The sequence below is a fragment of the Tursiops truncatus genome, chromosome 8 (assembly GCF_011762595.2).
Source record: "Tursiops truncatus isolate mTurTru1 chromosome 8, mTurTru1.mat.Y, whole genome shotgun sequence".
Classification (NCBI taxonomy): Eukaryota; Metazoa; Chordata; class Mammalia; order Artiodactyla; family Delphinidae; genus Tursiops; species Tursiops truncatus.
This window is the reverse complement of record NC_047041.1, coordinates 52,492,266-52,510,162: the sequence shown is the minus strand read 5'-3', so window position 1 is coordinate 52,510,162 and position 17,897 is coordinate 52,492,266. Positions and strand designations below refer to the sequence as shown.

At 51.4% G+C, this 17,897-nt stretch overlaps 1 protein-coding gene across 1 annotated transcript in view; it reads right to left on the bottom strand.

Annotated features, from left to right (window-relative positions):
• The window catches only part of TENM4 (teneurin transmembrane protein 4), a 739,181-nt gene that overhangs the window by 371,141 nt on the left and 350,143 nt on the right, over positions 1-17,897 (bottom strand). The window contains exon 7 of the mRNA XM_073808362.1: positions 14,935-15,204. Within this exon, the coding sequence (XP_073664463.1) occupies positions 14,935-15,204 (270 nt within the window). The remainder of the gene's footprint in view (positions 1-14,934; positions 15,205-17,897) is intronic.

Below are 17,897 nucleotides of genomic sequence, written 5' to 3'. Positions count from 1 at the left end.
AAAGTTAACAATCACTCCGACTTAAAAGTTTCCTCCCAGCTTCTGAGCTATAGATATTAAGTTTCATTAAGACATCGCTGTGGTAGAACACAAACTTAATAATGGGCAGCTCTTTTTCCATATGAATCAGCCAGCTGTGCAGGAATAAAAAATAGACCCAGCTCCCCCGTCCCCTCTGAGGATGCCGGCATGGGCTCACTGTGCTGGTGCTATGACAGCAGCTCCCAGGAACCACCGCTCTCTGCCAGGGCCTGGACTCCTGCGGCCTGGGACATTTTTGTGGTCCCCCAAACTCTGTCTGTGAACACGCTTTGGATTTGTCTCAGAGCTGTCATGCTCTCTGGACTAACACCAGTCTCAGCCACAGCCTGGCAAACCATCCCTGTCAGTGCCCACCTGTCCCTACGTGTCAAAGATGTCGCATGCCAGTGAGAAAGCACAGGGTTTGAAGTCGGGCAGATCCGTGTGTGAATTCATCCTGCACCACTTACTAGACAGACAGGTGGCTTTCAGGAAGTCACTTTACCTGTCTGAGGCTCTACTTCCTCATCTACAAAAAACCCCACAAAATACCAATCATGCTGAGATATTAAGAGGATGAAACAAAATTATCTATTTAAAGAGGCTCAGCTGGTACCTGACTTATAGTAAATACTCAATAACATTTATTATTTATTGAGTACCTATGTATTGTTAAGTAATTATTTAGTAGTACTTAATTAATATAATAGTACTTCTAAGTAACTAAGTGATTTTCATTATTAGTTTCCCAGGGTGCTGTGATTTATCGTGGGACAGGCCACTGAAGGGCCTTGAAGCCAGCTGTCATCCTGGGACACCGGGTCTTGGGATGAGAAAGACAAAAGTAGTTGCTAACAGCCAGGAGTGGCCTGGCCCTCACAGCTCAGCAGTGGCTTTCTCCTGTTGAATATAGACAATATTACACACCAACTTCAGATAGGAAACCCTGATCACAATGGACCTGGACAAAGGCAAGGCCACTCTGCAATCACGTCCGACCTTAGACAAAAACTGAAAATTGTCCAAACCACAAAATGACCAAAAAGCCGCCGCCCCCCACCATCCTGGCTGATGCGAGTAACTGCTGCTTCTTTTCCAATTACAACTTTAACCTCACTTCATTCTTCCTGCCTTCTACATACGATTCTTTAAGACACCTGGGCACAGAATCACCCCTGCTTCCTGACAGTATCCAGAGCAAAGCTCCCTACTTCCTTGAACTCACCTGCCCCCCCCCAAAAATAACCTAATATACGGCCACATCCTGTACATCATTTCATACACCCTTTCCTGGGACACCCAATGAACCCCCAGGATGTGTGTCCTCCCTCTTCGCAAAGAGTCAATAAACCCATCTGGGTTCAGCTACGGGTGAGTTCCTGGTCACCTTTGGCTGGAAGGCCTAAAAGGGATTTGGATGTTGCCCTGCCCTAGCAAAGAGGGAGTATGGGACTTTTTCACACCTGACCACAGGTGAAGCTTTCTCCGCTAGCCTACTTTCTGTATCACATAGGCACACTGGACCCACAGCCTCCAAGCTGCCTTTTGCCATTGAAGTCCTGACAGCTGCGTTCCAGGATCGGTAGGCCTGAGAGGTCATCGTGGTGAACGTTCTTCTTCCTGTGGTCCTGTTCCAGCTCTCCCTGGATGGGTGCTCAGAGCTGTAGGTCTTAGGAATCATTTCTCTCAGCTGCCTCAGCAGAGCCAGGTTTCTTCGGCTGGTCCTCTGCCTGACGGCCATCCAGGGTCATTGACGGCACTCACGTGGCACTCTGTGGGATACTGCCTAGCTACGTGTTTGTCTTCTCTACACCGTGAGCCCCTGGGGCCAGAGACCATGCCGGCTTCACCTCAGCATTCGTGCTGCACTAACACGCTGCCTGCCACGTGCTACTGAAAGGATGCACACGTGTCCGTGGCACCTGTTCAGTCACTGAGCCTCACAACTTCCCTCCCCCCCACCTCAAACCATCAATACCACTGTAGACCAAGTAGCACTGTCCCGCTGTGAGATCATTTAACATGTTTTTCTTTTTCCTGAGATCCATCATTTTATTTTCTCTTCTCTTTCATTACCAGCACCAGTAGTGAGCTTTCTGTATTAAGCAATTTCTTAATTTCTTTCTTTCTCAATAAAGTTTACAATCACTGTTAACGCCTGAAAGAGAAGCATAGAGAAATGTCTACACAGCTGACCTGAGAGGTATACGCTGGGTGAGCGGCTAGGATTACTCACTAGTAAACAGGAGGGGAGGATCAGAGGCTTGTGCAGAGAAGAGTCAACACAGCGGCCTAAGATCCTTAGAAAGGTGTGCTTGCAAGGTTGGCTCTTGGCTGGCATCTGGAAACTTGGCTGGTAAACAGTTCCTTACCTGATATAGAACCTTCTCTAAATGAGAAGGGTGGCTTCCTGTGCCTAGACTGTGTGGACAAATAATGAGCGCTTATGCTAAATACCTGCTTCCCTTTGAGAGTCTGGCATTTTGGCCTGTGCTAGGCAGAGGGTGCCTGTGTGCCCAGCCCCCGATAAAATCTTTGGCCAAGGGGTCTCTCTTGAGCTTCCCTGCTGGACAGCACTTTTGTCATCACAGCTCGCTGCTGGAGGAATCAAGCACATCCTGAGTGACTCTGCTAAGGGACAACGCTTGGAAGCTTGCACCTGGTTTCCCCTGGATTTCGCCCTGTGCATCTTTCCCCTTTGCTGGTTTGCTGTTTATCCTTTTGCTACAATAAATATTAGCCGTGAGTCCCACTATGTGCTGAGCCCTGTGAGCCCTTCCAGTGACTCACAGAGCCTCCAACACCCCTCGACACAGGCTTCAAGTTCGAAGGTCCACTGTCAGGGTTCAGGGTTCAGGCTCAGGTGCCCCGGACCAAGGTGGTGATGTGATAATTCATGAAATGTCAGGTATTCATGGTGTCATGAGCTCTGACATACTTCCTAAGTGTGAAGAATAACAGGCAAATGCCAGAGTAGACACCTGAAGAGCTTGTTAGATCTAGTTGGGGAAAAAAATGACACAATATTTTCTCCAACTAAAACGCATCTTTTAGCACTAACTCTAGTGCTGAAGTAAGAAATTATTGAAAGTGGTGGATGCAGGTAGAAAGCGGGGTGAATCCTTTGGGCTTAAGCCGCTTCTCTCCTTTTCCAACCACGTGAGGCCGCAGGGCGGGAGATGCCCAAGGAGCCTCGCTTGTCACATGCTAACTTCTGACTTAGCCGTTTGGTTCCTGTTTGCAGAGCCTCCTCTGCCTTTTCACAGCCCACTTCACACCCAGGGTGGCTCCTCTCTCCTCCCTCTGCCATCCATACAGCAGCTGGAACGGTCAACAAGTGTTTACAAAATTGTGTGTAATTTGTTTACACCACACTTTGGTTTGTTCCACATGATTATTTCCTTCTTGGGGGCACATTCAGGAGAGCAATTTGCTTTGTAGTTAAGGTCCTACAAAGTGAAGAGCGGCATGCTCATTTGGGAGCCAGGTTGCTGAGCGGTAGTGGAAAGAAAAGTCCTCTTTGGTGTCTTGAATGTAAAGGGTTTGGCTATTTCTTTGAAGGAAAGTTTCTTCCAGAACAGAGAGCCTGGTCTGAGAGCCTTCTCACAGAGCCGACTGGGAGAAACTGGTCTGAGGAAAATCAGGCCTGCTGGAGTCTTTTCACACTTGACCTTGGCAACTGGGGAGTCGGCTTTGACCAGCTGCCACATATTCAGGCATACCCCATTTTATTGCGCTTCCCAGATATTTCATTTTTTAAAAAATCGTGGCAGGTTTGTGGAAACCCTGTGCTGTCAGATAATGGTTAGCATCTTTTAACCATAAAGTATTTTTTATTTAAGGTATGTATATAATTTTTTTTAGACATAATACTATTGCACACTTAATAGACTACAGTATAGTGTAAACATAACTTCTATATGCACTGGAAAACCAAAAAAAAAAAATTGTGTGACTTGCTTTATTGCAATACTCTCTTATTTGGGTGGTCTGGAACCAAACCCGCAGCATCTCTGAGGTCTGCCTGTAGTTGTGAACAGCAGTGCGTGGGTGTGGGGTCAGAGACACCTGGGGTTGAATCCCATCTCTGCCACTTTCCAGCTGTGTGAGCTCAGAGCACCTTCAAATGACGATGAGACCTCTGTCTATCTCAAAGGTCGTTGCAAATGTTAAACAAAAAGTGAAAACACTTTGTGATTCACAAAATGCTGCACAATTGCTAATAACAACACTATATGCTTATATAGCACTACCTAGGCGCCAGGTGCTATCCTAGGTGCTGTAACTCTCTGAGCTCATTTAATTCATAACATGCAATGAGGCAGTCAGTAGAATTATCCCCATTTTATAGGTGAGGACACTGAGGCATGCAGAGATTTAGAAACTTGCCTTGTGTAACACAAGGTAACACAGTTAATAAGAAGAGCTGGGGTTCAAACCCAGGCAGCCTGGCTCCAGAGTCTGTGCTTATAAGTGTAAGTTGCGGTGTTTTTGGAGGGGATTTTCGCGCCTTTTAAACCACAAAAGCATTGGTTGTCATTCACTCAAATTTTTGCATCCCTGTTTCCATGAGGCAATGTGGTCAGGGGTAAGACCTTTGGATTCTAATTGCCCTGTGTTACGTATCAGCTTTGTGATCTCCTGGCTGGCAAGTGACTTAAGCTTTGGGGGCCTTAGTCAGCCTGGGGTACCCAGACCAGGTGGCCTAAATGGCAGAAATGTATTTTCTCACTGTTCTGGAGGGTGCCAGCATGGTCAGGTTCTGGTGAGGACTCTCTTCCTGGCTTGCAGACCGCTGCCTTCTTGCTGTGTTCACATATGGATTTTCCTCAGTGTGTGTGCCTGGAGAAAGCAATCTCTCTCTTCCTCTTCCTAAGGCACTAATTCCATCAGGAGGGGCCCCCCATACTCATAACCTTACCTAATAAGCTTAAATATCTCCCAAAGGCCCCAATTCCAAATAGCATCACATTAGGGGTGAGAGCTTCAACATAGGAATTTAGGGAGGGACACATTTCCATCCATTCATCATCCATAAAATGGGGGAAAAACCTTCTATCTAATGGGCTGATGACCTCATCTGAATCAGGGGAAGTACCGGCCACCTCTGACCACTCCCTGCTTAAACCTTTTTTTTGTGGTTTCTTATGACCTTCACGGGAAAGGCTGAAGCCAGCAATTCCTAACCATCGTCTACCATGCTGGAACCCAGCTTTCCTCTCAGGCCTCAACGCTTAATTTCCATAGGCTCAGCCATGACAAACTTCTTGCTAATTCCTCAACAGTCCATACAGCCAGGAGTCAGACCTGAGGCTAGTTTTGTTTTGTTTTGTTTTTTGTTTTGCAGTATGTGGGCCTCTCACTGTTGAGGCCCCTCCCGTTGTGGAGCACAGGCTCCGGACGCGCAGGCCCAACGGCCATGGCTCATGGGCCCAGCTGCTCCGCGGCATGTGGGATCCTCCCAGACCGGGGCAAGAACCCGTGTCCCGTGCATCGGCAGGCGGAGTCTCAACCACTGTGCCACCAGGGAAGCCCTCACCACTGCTGCACCCCATCATCAGAGGAAGTTGGGCCTGCAGCTTTGGGAAGAGTCTGGGGGAGGGTCTGGGCTTCTCTGAGACCTCTTCCCTAAAGAGGTCTTTTGTGGGGTTTGCACTGAGCCTGGTTCCGGGGATCCTGTGGGTAATGACTGTCAGTCTCTGCCCGCTATGCTTCATGTCTCAAACCCATATGAACCCCCAGGAACTCTTCCTCACACTTTGCTTCACATGTTTCCCTCCAGTCCAAAGTTAAAGGAAAGAAAGTCATTTCTATATTGTGGTCAGTCTGCCTGGGTTGATTAGTGTGAAATGAAACTTGTGGCAAGGACCCATGGGCTGGGGGAAACCAAATTCATCTCGACACGCTGGCTGCACGTGGTGCTCGTGCGTGATTCCCCTGGGTTCCTCTCCAGTTGCCTTTGTGCTGATGGAGAGATTCAGCTGGTTACGTGAACCCAGATTAAGGCCCCTGGATCCTCCTGTCAGCTTATCCTGTTTGGGGTGCTTTTTCTGCTGCCCGTAGCTACTCAAGGGCTTATCAGTTACCTCAACAGCCATTTACATAGGAGGAAGCTGTGGGAGGGAAGGAGAGAGATGGCCAGGTCCTACAACCCAGGGATTCCGGCTTTGTCATTATATAAGCCGTGTGACCTTTGGCAAGTCCATCTGATCCCGGAGCCCAGCTTCTTTTTGTTTTTTTTTTTTTTGCAGTACGCAGGCCTCTTACTGTTGTGGCCTCTCCCGTAGCGGAGCACAGGCTCCGGACGCGCAGGCTCAGTGGTCATGGCTCACGGGCCCAGCCGCTCCGCGGCATGTGGGATCTTCCCCGACCGGGGCACGAACCCACGTCCCCTGCATCGGCAGGCGGACTCTCAACCACTGCGCCACCAGGGAAGCCTGCCCAGCTTCTTTTAACTGAATCATGAGGCCCTGCCCAGAAATGCATTCATTCTCCATAAGGGGGCCCTAGAAATACTACGCCAATAGTTTTTAGACAAGACTATGACAGCATGATTCATGGAATCTTCAAGCTGAGGGGTCCTTGAAGGAAAGGAATTAACATTCATCAGGTCCTGCTATGTGCCAAGTACCATCTTTTAAACTTATTATTATTTTTAACTGAATTGCATAGTAAGAAATACATTGTAAGTGGCGACCCAGTACAGGTGCTGTTTGTAAAGTACAGCTAAATAAAAATTCACAAAATAACACTGACTTCACTATGTTTGATGTACTCTATTCTGTTCTGCTCCTCTCTCATCCATTTATTCCCGTTATTTTAAATGATGGTGCTGAAACACAGCACTGATCTCAGGATCAGTTACGGCCCACAGCTGGGAAAAGGAAGCCCTGTATCTTTCATGTGCACACTTGCCTTTTGTGCTCCTTACAGCTTTAGGAGGTAGGCATGTGTTCATTCCCATGTTGCAGATGAAGAAACTGAGGCTCAGTGAGATACAGTCATTCGCACAACATCACCCAATTCCTGAGTGGCTGAGCTGGGATTCTGAGTGTGACTCCAAGCCCATGCTGTTCCCAGTTATCTTGCTGCCTGAGAGTCCAATGATCCCATTTGGCTCAGGGGGAAACTGACGTCCAGAGAGGACAAGTAACTTGCTCAAGGTCACACTGGGTCTGGTGACAGAGCCTAACACTGAAACCAGATTCATCCCTGGATTCCACACACCCCAGCACTGGAACTAGGCTCCTGTGGGCAGGAAGCTCCTTCCTCACCATCGGTTACTCTCTTTCCTCCCTGAAGTCATCCTGGATTATATGAAGTTGAAACCGGCCAAGAGCCACTCTCCCTGGACAAAGATGAGCTTACAAGAGGAAATAATGCCTTGCAAATGTCTTTTGGTAGGAAGTTTGTCATTGTGCACATCACTGCTTCCACTGGAACTGAAAGTCATGTTGGCTCAAATTAAAAGCAAAGCTCTAGACCACTGTACCTCTCAGCACACACAGCGGGTCCTAACCTAGTTTCACAAGCGCAATCTATCTTAATTTAGCGTAGCTTTCCGGGCCTGTTTTTCCCTCCTCCCAGTTCAGGAGGGTGCGCTTGTATTAGCACGTACTGCCCACCAGGGAGTGCTGCAGTGCGCACCAGTGGGGAGCGGATTTGGGATGTATTTAAAGTCTTCTTACGAGGAACTCACAAGAACAACAATATTAGTGGCTGTCAGATACCAGCTCCCAGATCACAGCAATTCCAGCAGAGGTGGTGCTATGGAGAGGAGGCCCCAGGTCAGACTTCACCAAGGCAGTCTGAGGCAGCTGAGCAGAAGGAAAGGCTGGAATTACGGACACAGAGAAGCCAAGATGATAACGAAAGAGATGGGACCAAGAGTCTCCTGGGGGCAGCATGACAAGGCTGGGAGCGGGAGTCGGGCAACAAGGTCAAAGATCCAGATGATCAGCAGCTGGATGGAGGGAGTATGGTGTGAGGAAGGGACAAGGGGTGTGGTTCATGACCAAGGCCATGAGCTTTGAGAGAGACAGCGGGGAGCGGCATGGGACAGGCCAACGCTAAAGGACTCTGCAGCTGGGCTGAAGGAGCTGTGAGGCCAGGAGAAGGATCAGGTGTGAGCCCCCTCCCCTTAGAGTACCTGGGACCCCATTTTGGTCACAGAACCTAAGAATACTGTAGTCTTCCTCACTGCTCACGAGGCCCTGGGGTGGAGCAGGGAAGGGCAGCTGGTTCCCCTCCCCAGGTACAGACCCCATCCTCACCATCTCCACGCACTGGTCCTGGCCTGAGCGCCCACCCCCTTTCCTGAATTACTGCAGTAGCCTCCTACTCAGACACAGCCCGCTGGAGTTCAACACTGCTGCTTCCAGAATGACCCTGTCCAAGTATCAGTCAGACCCCGTCAGTCCCCAGCCCCCAGCCCAGAGCCTCCTGTGATTCTCCCTGCCATGGCCTGCACGTGGGCCCTACCCCACGTGCCCTCTCTGATCTCCCCACTGCAGCCACACTGGCCTCCCTGATGTTTTGGAACAATGCAGACACCCTCCTGCCCCAAGGCCCTTGAACCCGCCCTTCCCTCTGCCGGGATGGCTTTGCCTCCGGACTTCCTCGCCGCCAGCTCCCTCGCCTACCTCACATGTCATCTTCTCAGTGAAGCCTCCTCTGGCTGCACCCCCGGTCCCACCCTGGCATTCCCTATCCCCTCTCCTGTAACACTTAACATCTTGAAACATCCTATATAGTGTAGTTTTTAAGCTTGTTGATCAGTCTCCCCACTGATGAGTGGGCAGTTTTGTCTGTCTGGATCAGGCTGGAACCCCAATACCTATAACAGTAGGTGCTCAACAAACAGCTGCTAAATGACAGAGGATCTGCCTAACTCTCCAACTTTCCCTCCCAGCACTCTCTGCCCCCATATCCCCAGTCACACCCGATGTTCCAGCCTCACGGGACACACCTGACATTTGTCCTCCTCCATGCCTTCGTCCACAGAGAATGCCCTTTCTTCCCCCTCCTTACCTGGTAGAATCCCTCCCGTCCCTCAAAGCCCAGGGACCAGCACTTCTTCCATAAAACCTTCTCAGAAACCTACTGGTTGGACTTCTTCCCTTAAACCTCTACAATGTCTACTTTAAATGTCTTTTCTCCAGCATGTCACAATTAGAGAGTGACCTGGTATAATCTCTAGGGTCCTGAGTAGCTCTAACAGGTTACGGATTCAATTTCTCTTCCGGCAGTTTCTAACAGTGACAAAGAAGTTTACCTTCCGGATACAGCAAGAATCAGCTCTCAGGTTGTGTATATTTTATTAGCATTGAGCTAATGAAAACATGTTTCTATAAAACAGAACAAACTGCAGAGTGCAGTGGTCAAGAAAGATAACAGGCAGTGGAGTGAGGCAGATCTGGATTCAAACCCTGGCTCTGCCACTTACTAGCTGTGCCACTGTTAGCAAGTCACCTAAGCTCTCTAAGTCATAGTTTTCTTGACTAAGAAACTAGTCTAGGAAAATGGGGAAAGGTTAAGAATCCATGCGTTTGTTGTCTCTAAGGTTCCTTCTAGCTCCCAGATTCTCAGATGCTCTGACTGTACTAGGCCCTCCTCAATCCTTTCTGGAACTTGGGGGCTTACAGTCCTCATTATGTGGATAACTCTGTCCAGTAAGAGACTCTAACTCCCTGAAAACATCAGGTACTTCTGCAGTATGGGAGGGAGTGTGAGCCTGCTTGTGGGGCAGAAGGGTAGTCAAATATAGGGGTAGAATCCCTACCCCAGCGGAACGAACCCAGCTTCCTGTCCTAGAGAAGGGAGCCTCGTGTCCAGTGGCTGAGTAGCTACAGTACTCTGGCCGCTTAGGGAATTAATGAGAGCTTTTCTTACAGATTTTAAAAACTAAATCTGGTGAACATGGGGCCAGGGAGGGTAGAGGATAAATGGAGTTAAATTGGTAATGAGCTTCTTTCTCACTGGGCTTCAGGATGCTCACCTAATCTACAGACTCTCAGTAAACAGTCTGGCTGCCTAATTAGGTTACCCAGTAATCTCCCTTTTGACACCCAGGCTGCTTGATAATTTGGGTGTAACTGTGCTTGTTTCCTTGTTTCTTTTCTAAGTGAATTTCTCAATTTGCCTCTGGGATTAGAGCTCGGGAGCAAATGCTCACTATTCCCCAGACCCACCACACCTCTTTATGCCTCCAAACCTTGGCTCCAGCAACCTGCCTCTACTGGGAATGCCTCTCTCAGATCCCTCACGCTCAGTGCAATCCTACTCGGCTGGACTTCAAACTCTGGTGCACAGTGTGAGTGGAACGAAGGGATGAGCCTTTGTACCCTCAGGGCAAAACGAATGGCTCCTTCTACTGTCATCCCACAGCTCTTTAAACAATATTAATAGCTAAAAGCCTTTTAACCGTTTTTAAGCGCATGATTCAACGGCATTAAGTACGTTCACGTTGTGGTGCAATCATCACCGCTATCGATCTCCAGAACTTTTCCATCATCCCCAACTGATACTTCGTACCCATTAAACACGAACTCCCCATTTCCCTTCTCCCAGCCCTGGGTAATCGCTGGCACACTGTTTTAGAAATGAGGAAACTGTGGCATAGACAGGTGAGGTGACTTGCTCATTAGAAATGAGGAAACTGTGGCATAGACAGGTGAGGTGACTTGCTCAAGGTTTCAGAACTGGGACATGGTCCAGGATTTGAGAGCAAGTCTCCTCACTAGATCTGGAACCAGCTCTTTCCACCCTGCCACACTGCCTGCTAAACCTCCACCACAGATAGGGCTGCAAGGCTGTCATAGCTCCACCTCCCCTGCTATTCATCTAGATTCTTGATTCGAGAACGATGCCTGGTCCACTGAAGGAGCTCAGCATAGCTACAGAACAAATCACAGAAGGAATCTACAAAACAGACACTGTGTCCACCTGACCTCGTGGTTGGAAATGGAGCTCACACTGCAAGCTGTGCTTTCTAAAAAACACTTAGAGGATGCCAAGCGTGTGCCCGGCATGATGCCAGCTCCTGCTTGCTGTGGCTCTGCTCAGTAGGAGAGGCCTGGGGGCCGGCTCCGCCTGACGCCCCTGAGGGGGAAGATTTGTGTTTACATTACCCCGTCAATTCTGTATTTATTTTGGATATTAAGCAGCGACATAAAAGCTGCTGACATTAACCTTCGGGGGCAGAAATTGGCTTTAATGGACCCATAAAAAGTTATTATTGATGGCAGCAGCATGCAGCGTCACCATGACCTCAGCAAAAGCCTCCACCGCTATCAATACTGTTGACAACTACTATTGACTAATGCAAGGCCGGATGTGGAGGCAGAGTCGATGTTCCTGTGGCTGGAAGTTGCCGGGGGTCATGCTTTGGTGTCCTCAGCTGCTGATTCCAAAAGAGGTGGGCAGAGGGCTCAAACTATAGCATCAGAGAGACCTGAGTTCAAATCCAAGCTTTGCCGACTTGCTGAATGACTGGCTGTACAATCTCTGGCAAGTCAGTTGACCTTTTGGGAGCCTCAGTTTTCCCATCTGGGAAATGGGGGTGCCACGGTGCTGTCATAAGGGTTGAAGGCAATGGCCCTTGTGCAGCAGCTTGACACGATAGGTCCTCAGCATGGCCTCCCCCTGCTCCTGAAACTGGCCGTAATGTGATGTGTTGGCTGATATGTCCAGTGGAGTTAAGCCCTGTTCTGATGGTAAGATCGGAGTTCTCATCACAGATAAAAGAGAGAACTGGGCTCAGGGGGATGAATGCGAGACCAAGAGACGAGGGCAGTGGAGAAAGATGTGAGAGCGGAAGGGGCAGGAAGAAGAGGGGGAAGCCGGGAAAGAACGGAGACTTCTGCATAGAGCCTGGCTCCAGCTCAGCTAGGTACACGGCCGCCGCACGCCCTTCACCTCTGGGCCCCAGTCCTCAGCTGTAAGTTCTGGTTGACAACAAAGCTGGGAGCCATCCCTATGGCTCCTTCACTGCCAGGATGAGGTACTGTCATTAGACTCCAGTATAGCAAAGCCACTAATATAATTTTGCAGCCTGAAGCAAGTGGACAGGTGCAGGATGTCTGAGTTTGGAAGTCCAGGCCTGGAAGGGACGAGGCGGCCAGGGAGGAGCTCTTTGTTAGATCCACCTGCCCACCTCCTTTGCCTGCCCATCTTCCGTGAGCACAGTGAGACTTAGAGCGCTCTGGCCCAATGCCGAAATGCATGATTGGAAGGAGAGGGTGGTACGGCCAGGGAAGCAGGCAACCATCTCCCTGCCCCTGTTATCAGAGCCTGAAGCTGTTCAGGCTCGCCCATTATGTCGTTATCACACAACAGAGGCTTAATTCAGCTGTAATTCAGCTCTCAGGGAATATACAATAAAGTGGGTGGTGTGTGCCTCACTCTGTCATGATTTTATGGAAAAATGATCATTTGTCACCATGGCAAGAAGTCTTCAAACGAACAAACAACCCAAGTACTTTGCTGCAGAGGAAATCCACTATGATTAGGGCCACAAGGGTAAAGGTTTTAGAATCATACAGGTCTGAGTTCAGATCTCGTCTTGCTAGCTATGTGACCTACACAGGTTTCTTAACCTCTCTGGGCTACAGATTCCTTATCCGGTACAGTGAGGGTAATAAAACCTATCTCAAGGTGTTGTAGAGGGAGTAAATGAGGTCATACAGCTAAGCACTTAGCACTGGGCATGGGGGTCTAATAATCAGTAGCAGGTATTAACTAGTATTGTTGTTATTACTATCATGTTCCTCTTGTGCACCTTCACCTTAATGTAAGGACTTCGAATCACGGAATCCTAGATCTAGAAGGGCCTACAGGTGATTCAGCTCACTTATTCTCCAGAAGTGTTCACTGGAACACTGGTCCTGTCGCATGCTCTGAGAATAAAGGGTTTTTTACTCTCAGATCAATTTGGGGGATGCTGCATATAACCCTCCTTGCTAATATCTCCATTAGCATGCATATTAATGTATTAAAGGCTCTGAGAAGTCCTGCAGTAAGGAAACTGGTTTAAGTTCCTTTAACTCAGTGTTTCCTACATTATTTGACCACAGAGCACTCCCCTCCACCCCTCTTCAATCTAAGAACTATTAACATTCTCAGAATACAAGAAATGCTGATTTCATTAAAACTACTTATTTTACAGATGAGGAAACTGAGGTCTAGAGAAAGGATCTAACTTATCCAATGCTACACCCTAGGTCAGTGATGGCACTGAGGCTTCCTGCCTCCCACTTAGACACGATTTTCTCTGCACAGGCCTCGCACATCAAATTCAGCGTGTAGTGCAGAGGAGAGAAGGGGGCTGCTGGCTGGGCTTGGGCCTAGGAGGTGGGAAGGTGGATGAGGGAGTGTGGATGGCTCCCCACTGCACAGAGGGGAACCCCTTCAGATGCTGAGGTCATTGACCCCCTCCCAGGGCTGGTGGAGTATCAGGGGAGGGTGACACTGCCAAGCTGGTATTTGGGACCTGCTGTTCCTCTACCTCTCAAACAGGTGCGTCCCTAGGAAAAACTCCAAGTTCTCTAGCAGCAGTGGTGGAACGAATAGTTGCCATTCTGCTGCACCTGACTTTTGTAGGAGATGGATTTCTCCACCTGACCCTGGCCTTACCTAGTCTCCTGCCTGATCCCAAGTCTGGGATTGTGTTGTGCCATGACCCACTGGAGCACCCTTTCCAGAGAATAACCCCCCTAAGCCTTCACCTCTGACCTGGTGTCTCCACACACGCCCCCCGCCCCCCTCAAACCACTTCTCCAATCCCCCCCACATCCTGGGGAGGAATCAAAGGATCCTGCACTTAGAGCTGGAAACCAGTAGGGGGCACTGGTACCCGGCTTGATTCTTCCAGTTCTCGTTCAGATTGCCATCCCCACGTCCCCCTTCCCACCTCTGGTGTGGCAGGGCCAGCAGACCCCCTCACTGGACCTCTGGGAAACAAAGCCCTCTCCAGGGCAGAGGGGCTGTCCTGGTCTCTGCCACCCTCCCTAAGTCTTTGCTGCCGGACTCCAGCAGGACCCTCCTTCCTTCACGTGGGCCTCATCCACAAGCTGCCCAGAGACTGTGGGCACAAGTTGCCCAGAGACTGTGGGCACAAGGTGCCACAGAAAGGGCAATTCCCTCAGCGGGTGGCCCACTGCAGGGCTGCATCTATCTCAGGGCCCCTCAGAGATCTGCCAGCAAGGTCCGAGAGTGAAGAGGAACATCCTGAAACCCGGCTCCCTTTCCTTCCCCACAGAAAAGGAGATGTGTGAATAACTTGTCCTCTTTTTCTCCCACAGCATCTCTCCGGCCTTGGAAGAGAGCTACAGAGATGAGAGTGGAATAGAGTCCAGAGACGGCACTTCCTCCAATCTGCAGATGAGATCATGGGAAAGCTGGGGTAAAAACACGAGTTTTAAGTTACTCCAGCGTGACAGTTTTCGTGTGAAAGCTATCCTCTGATCAGCGTAAGACCCTGGGGTGGAGCAGCACGTGTGGTGGGCGCCCAGGGTGGTTCGGTACCTGGAGGCTGGAGGCCGCGTGAGCAGAGTTCCGCCAGAACCAGGCACAGCGACCGCCAGAGAGGATGAGCTGCAGGGGATGGGCTTCCGAGTGGAAGCCTCTGGCCCATCTGCTCCCACCCACACAGGCACCTTGTAAGCAGTAACCCTGCCCCTTCGGCACCCCTCTCATCTGGAAATGAAAGTGCGGCAACCCGTCTCTAGCCTGTCACCCACGGGCGGGGGTTTCACGCGACCCTGCGAGAGGCTCTGCCTTTTGACGACGGACAGCAAAGCAATTTTCCACCGACTTCACCGGAGCCCCAAAGGATGGAGCAAAAGATCAATACTGTGATTAAAATCCCTGGCCCCATAACCCAGGCGCCCGGCACAGGCCAAGCGGGCCACTCACCGGTCTCCGCGTTCTCGTGCTCTGTGTCGGTGAGCGTGAGGTTGGAGTTGGCCCGGCTGGACAGGCAGGAGCTGCGCCCCGACCGTGTGCTGCGGCCCCACAGCTGCACGGGGTGCTCGGGGGACAGCACAGGGTCGGTCTCCAGGTCGGCCTCGGAGCTGGCCCCCATGGAGTAGCCACAGTGGGGGAGGCCGATGTCTGTCCGGTACAGGGTCCCGTGCGGGGGCGTCACCTCCCCCAGGCCCAGCTCACGCAGGGTGAAGTTGGTGCCTAGGAGGGAAGGCAGGGGAGCGGGATCAGGGCGTGAGGAGGGGCATCTCCCCACCAGAAGCCCGGTCCCTACCCCAGGACTCACTCTTGTCCTTTGAGCTCACTGTGATGTTCGATGCCCGGGCCTTTCCTCTGCACCCTCTCCACCAGCCCGAACCCTCCACCCCTTTATGGAGGGCCCAATACAAATGGCCCCTCATCTGAGAAGCCTCCCCTCATCCTACACCCTGTGTGGGAGTCCCTGCTTCTTCCTCCGAGCTGCCTCTGAGAGTCCTCGGCCCTGGTCATGCCGCAGAGCAGAACTGCGTAAGAGCCTGGGTCCTCTGCTCGAGATGCCTCCACGGGGGCAGGGACTGTGTCCCGTTCATTCCTATTCCCTGGGCCTAGAAGGCAACCCGGTACCCAGTGCGGGCTCAGTACGTGTCTGCTAAATTGGACGGAGAGCTTCAGCTCTCCTCTTCCAGCCCATGGAGGGCCTGCCCAAGGGGGGCTCCTGAGCAGGGCAGAAGCCTGGTCCATGAAATGCCAATGGTTCCCTGGGACCAGACGTTCCTTTCCAGCCGGCTCAGGAAAGCCTGGAGCAGGAAAGTGAAGAAGATGGTGACCGGCTGAGAAAAGTGGGCCTTGCACAAGGAGGTCGGCTCTGCCTTCTGTTTCCTCACGCCAGGTGGGCTGTGACAGGAACCAGCAGCCTCTGGGGTAGCCCAGGGAGCCAAGCGCACAGCCGAGGCTGGGCCGCTGACAGGTCTCTCGAGGCCCCGGGAAAGCCTGGCTGTGCCCACGACAGAGGCCGGGAAGACCTGGGTGTGGGGAGTTCACTCAGGGATCAGTGTTTGAGGGACAAAGGGGATACTGACTTCCATGGGAAACACAGCCTCCACATTACTCAGTGTTTACTCAGGGACAGCTTCTTCCATATTTTTAACATTCCCACGAGTGTACTGGGGGATGAGGAAGACCGGCAGACGAAGGCGCTAAGGATCATATTGCAGTTAAACCGCCGATCTAGGAAATGGACTTACAACCAGGCAGCACCACATTTAACCCAATCCAAGCTGCCGTCGGGTACTGATGTACAGCAACGAGCAGGGCGTGGTGCCTGACCTCACAGAGCTCACAGTCAAGCGGGGGACACACAGCCCAGGCCATGATGAAGGGCTAAAGCCCCAAGTGGGGGGATCCACGGAGAGTGTGCTGGGAGCACAGAGGCAGAGGGCGGGGTATCAGGGTGGGAGCTCAGAGGTTTGCGGATGAGAGTAACCGGGAAGAGCGGAGTAAGAAGAGAGAAGAGGCAGATGCCCGTGCTTTGAAGGATCCCGCAACCAGGGTCAGGACTGAAGAGGACAAGCCTGCAAAGGAAGGAAGAAGGAACTGCCAGTGAGGCAGGAGGGGAACCCCCAGAGATGGCCTCCTCTCCCAGTCATGTGCATCGCTCTTAACCAGGAACCCCTGTGCCTCCCAGGGTCCTAGTCAGCTCCGTGTCCAGCCTGCCACAGAGTAAGTGCTCAGCGAAAGGTAGTTAAATAATCAGACAGACACACTCTGGTAGCACTCTGGAGGATGGATAAAGGGAGAGGGAAGGTGGGAGGAGAGAACTCTGCTACCCTCACAGGATTTTTGAGGCTCCAGGGAGGTAACGGGAGAGAGAAAACTTTGTAAGCTGCAGTGCCCATGCCTGCTGCCTATGAGCTGAGAATGCTTCTCATTTGTTATTTATGAAGATAAGAGGGGTTCCCTTTGGAGCCTCCCGTGCTAGGATGGCACCCAGGCCAACCTGGGCCTGGCAGGGCTCACCATTTGTCCCCTCCCCTCACTGAGACCCAGAGAGAACAATCAGTAGCCGGCAGCATTTCTGAAGCGCTTGCTCTGTGCAAGGGTCAAATGCTCTATTTCCAGTCCTCATCAATCCTCCCCACCACCTTGCAATTAGGAGGCATGGCTGTGATCCCACCGCCCAGGTGAAGACACTGAGGGCAGTAAAAATGGCAGAGCCAGAATTCAAATCACGTCGGTCTGATGTCAGAGTTCGAGCTGTTAACCACAAATGGGAAAGAGCTGAAGACCCCTCGTCTTTTTTTTTTTTTTTTGGCGGTACGCGGGCCTCTCATGTTGTGGCCTCTCCCGTCACGGAGCACAGGCTCTGGACGCGCAGGCTCAGCGGCCATGGCTCACGGGCCCAGCCGCTCCGCGGCACGTAGGATCTTCCCGGACCGGGGCACGGACCCGTGTCCCCTGCATCGGCAGGCGGACTCTCAACCACTGCGCCACCAGGGAAGCCCAGACCCCTCGTCTTTAAAGCAGGAGAGGCAGCCTTGTTAACAGGTCAGCTTTCCCGTGGATCCAGGCCTAGTGGAGGAGGCATGGCGTCATCGCACTTACCTCGCAACGCGTCATCTCATTAGTCCTCAGGACAATTCAGTGCAGTAGCGAGTACTCATGGCCGTCTACCAGGGGAGGCTTAGAGGCGAGCCGGTGGTGGTCAGAACTCAGCTCCTAACCACCTCATTACGCCCACGAGGGAGGTGAGCATGAAAACGAATGAACTAACAATGAACTACAGGGCAGGCTCTGACCAGGTCTAGGTGCCAAACTAGCGGAGTGTTGGTGCCGACGGTCGCCCTCCACCCCGCTGGGCTCCAGTCGCTGCTCAAGCGCGCCCACGCCCGGGGGGGAGGGGGGAGGGAGGTACACCA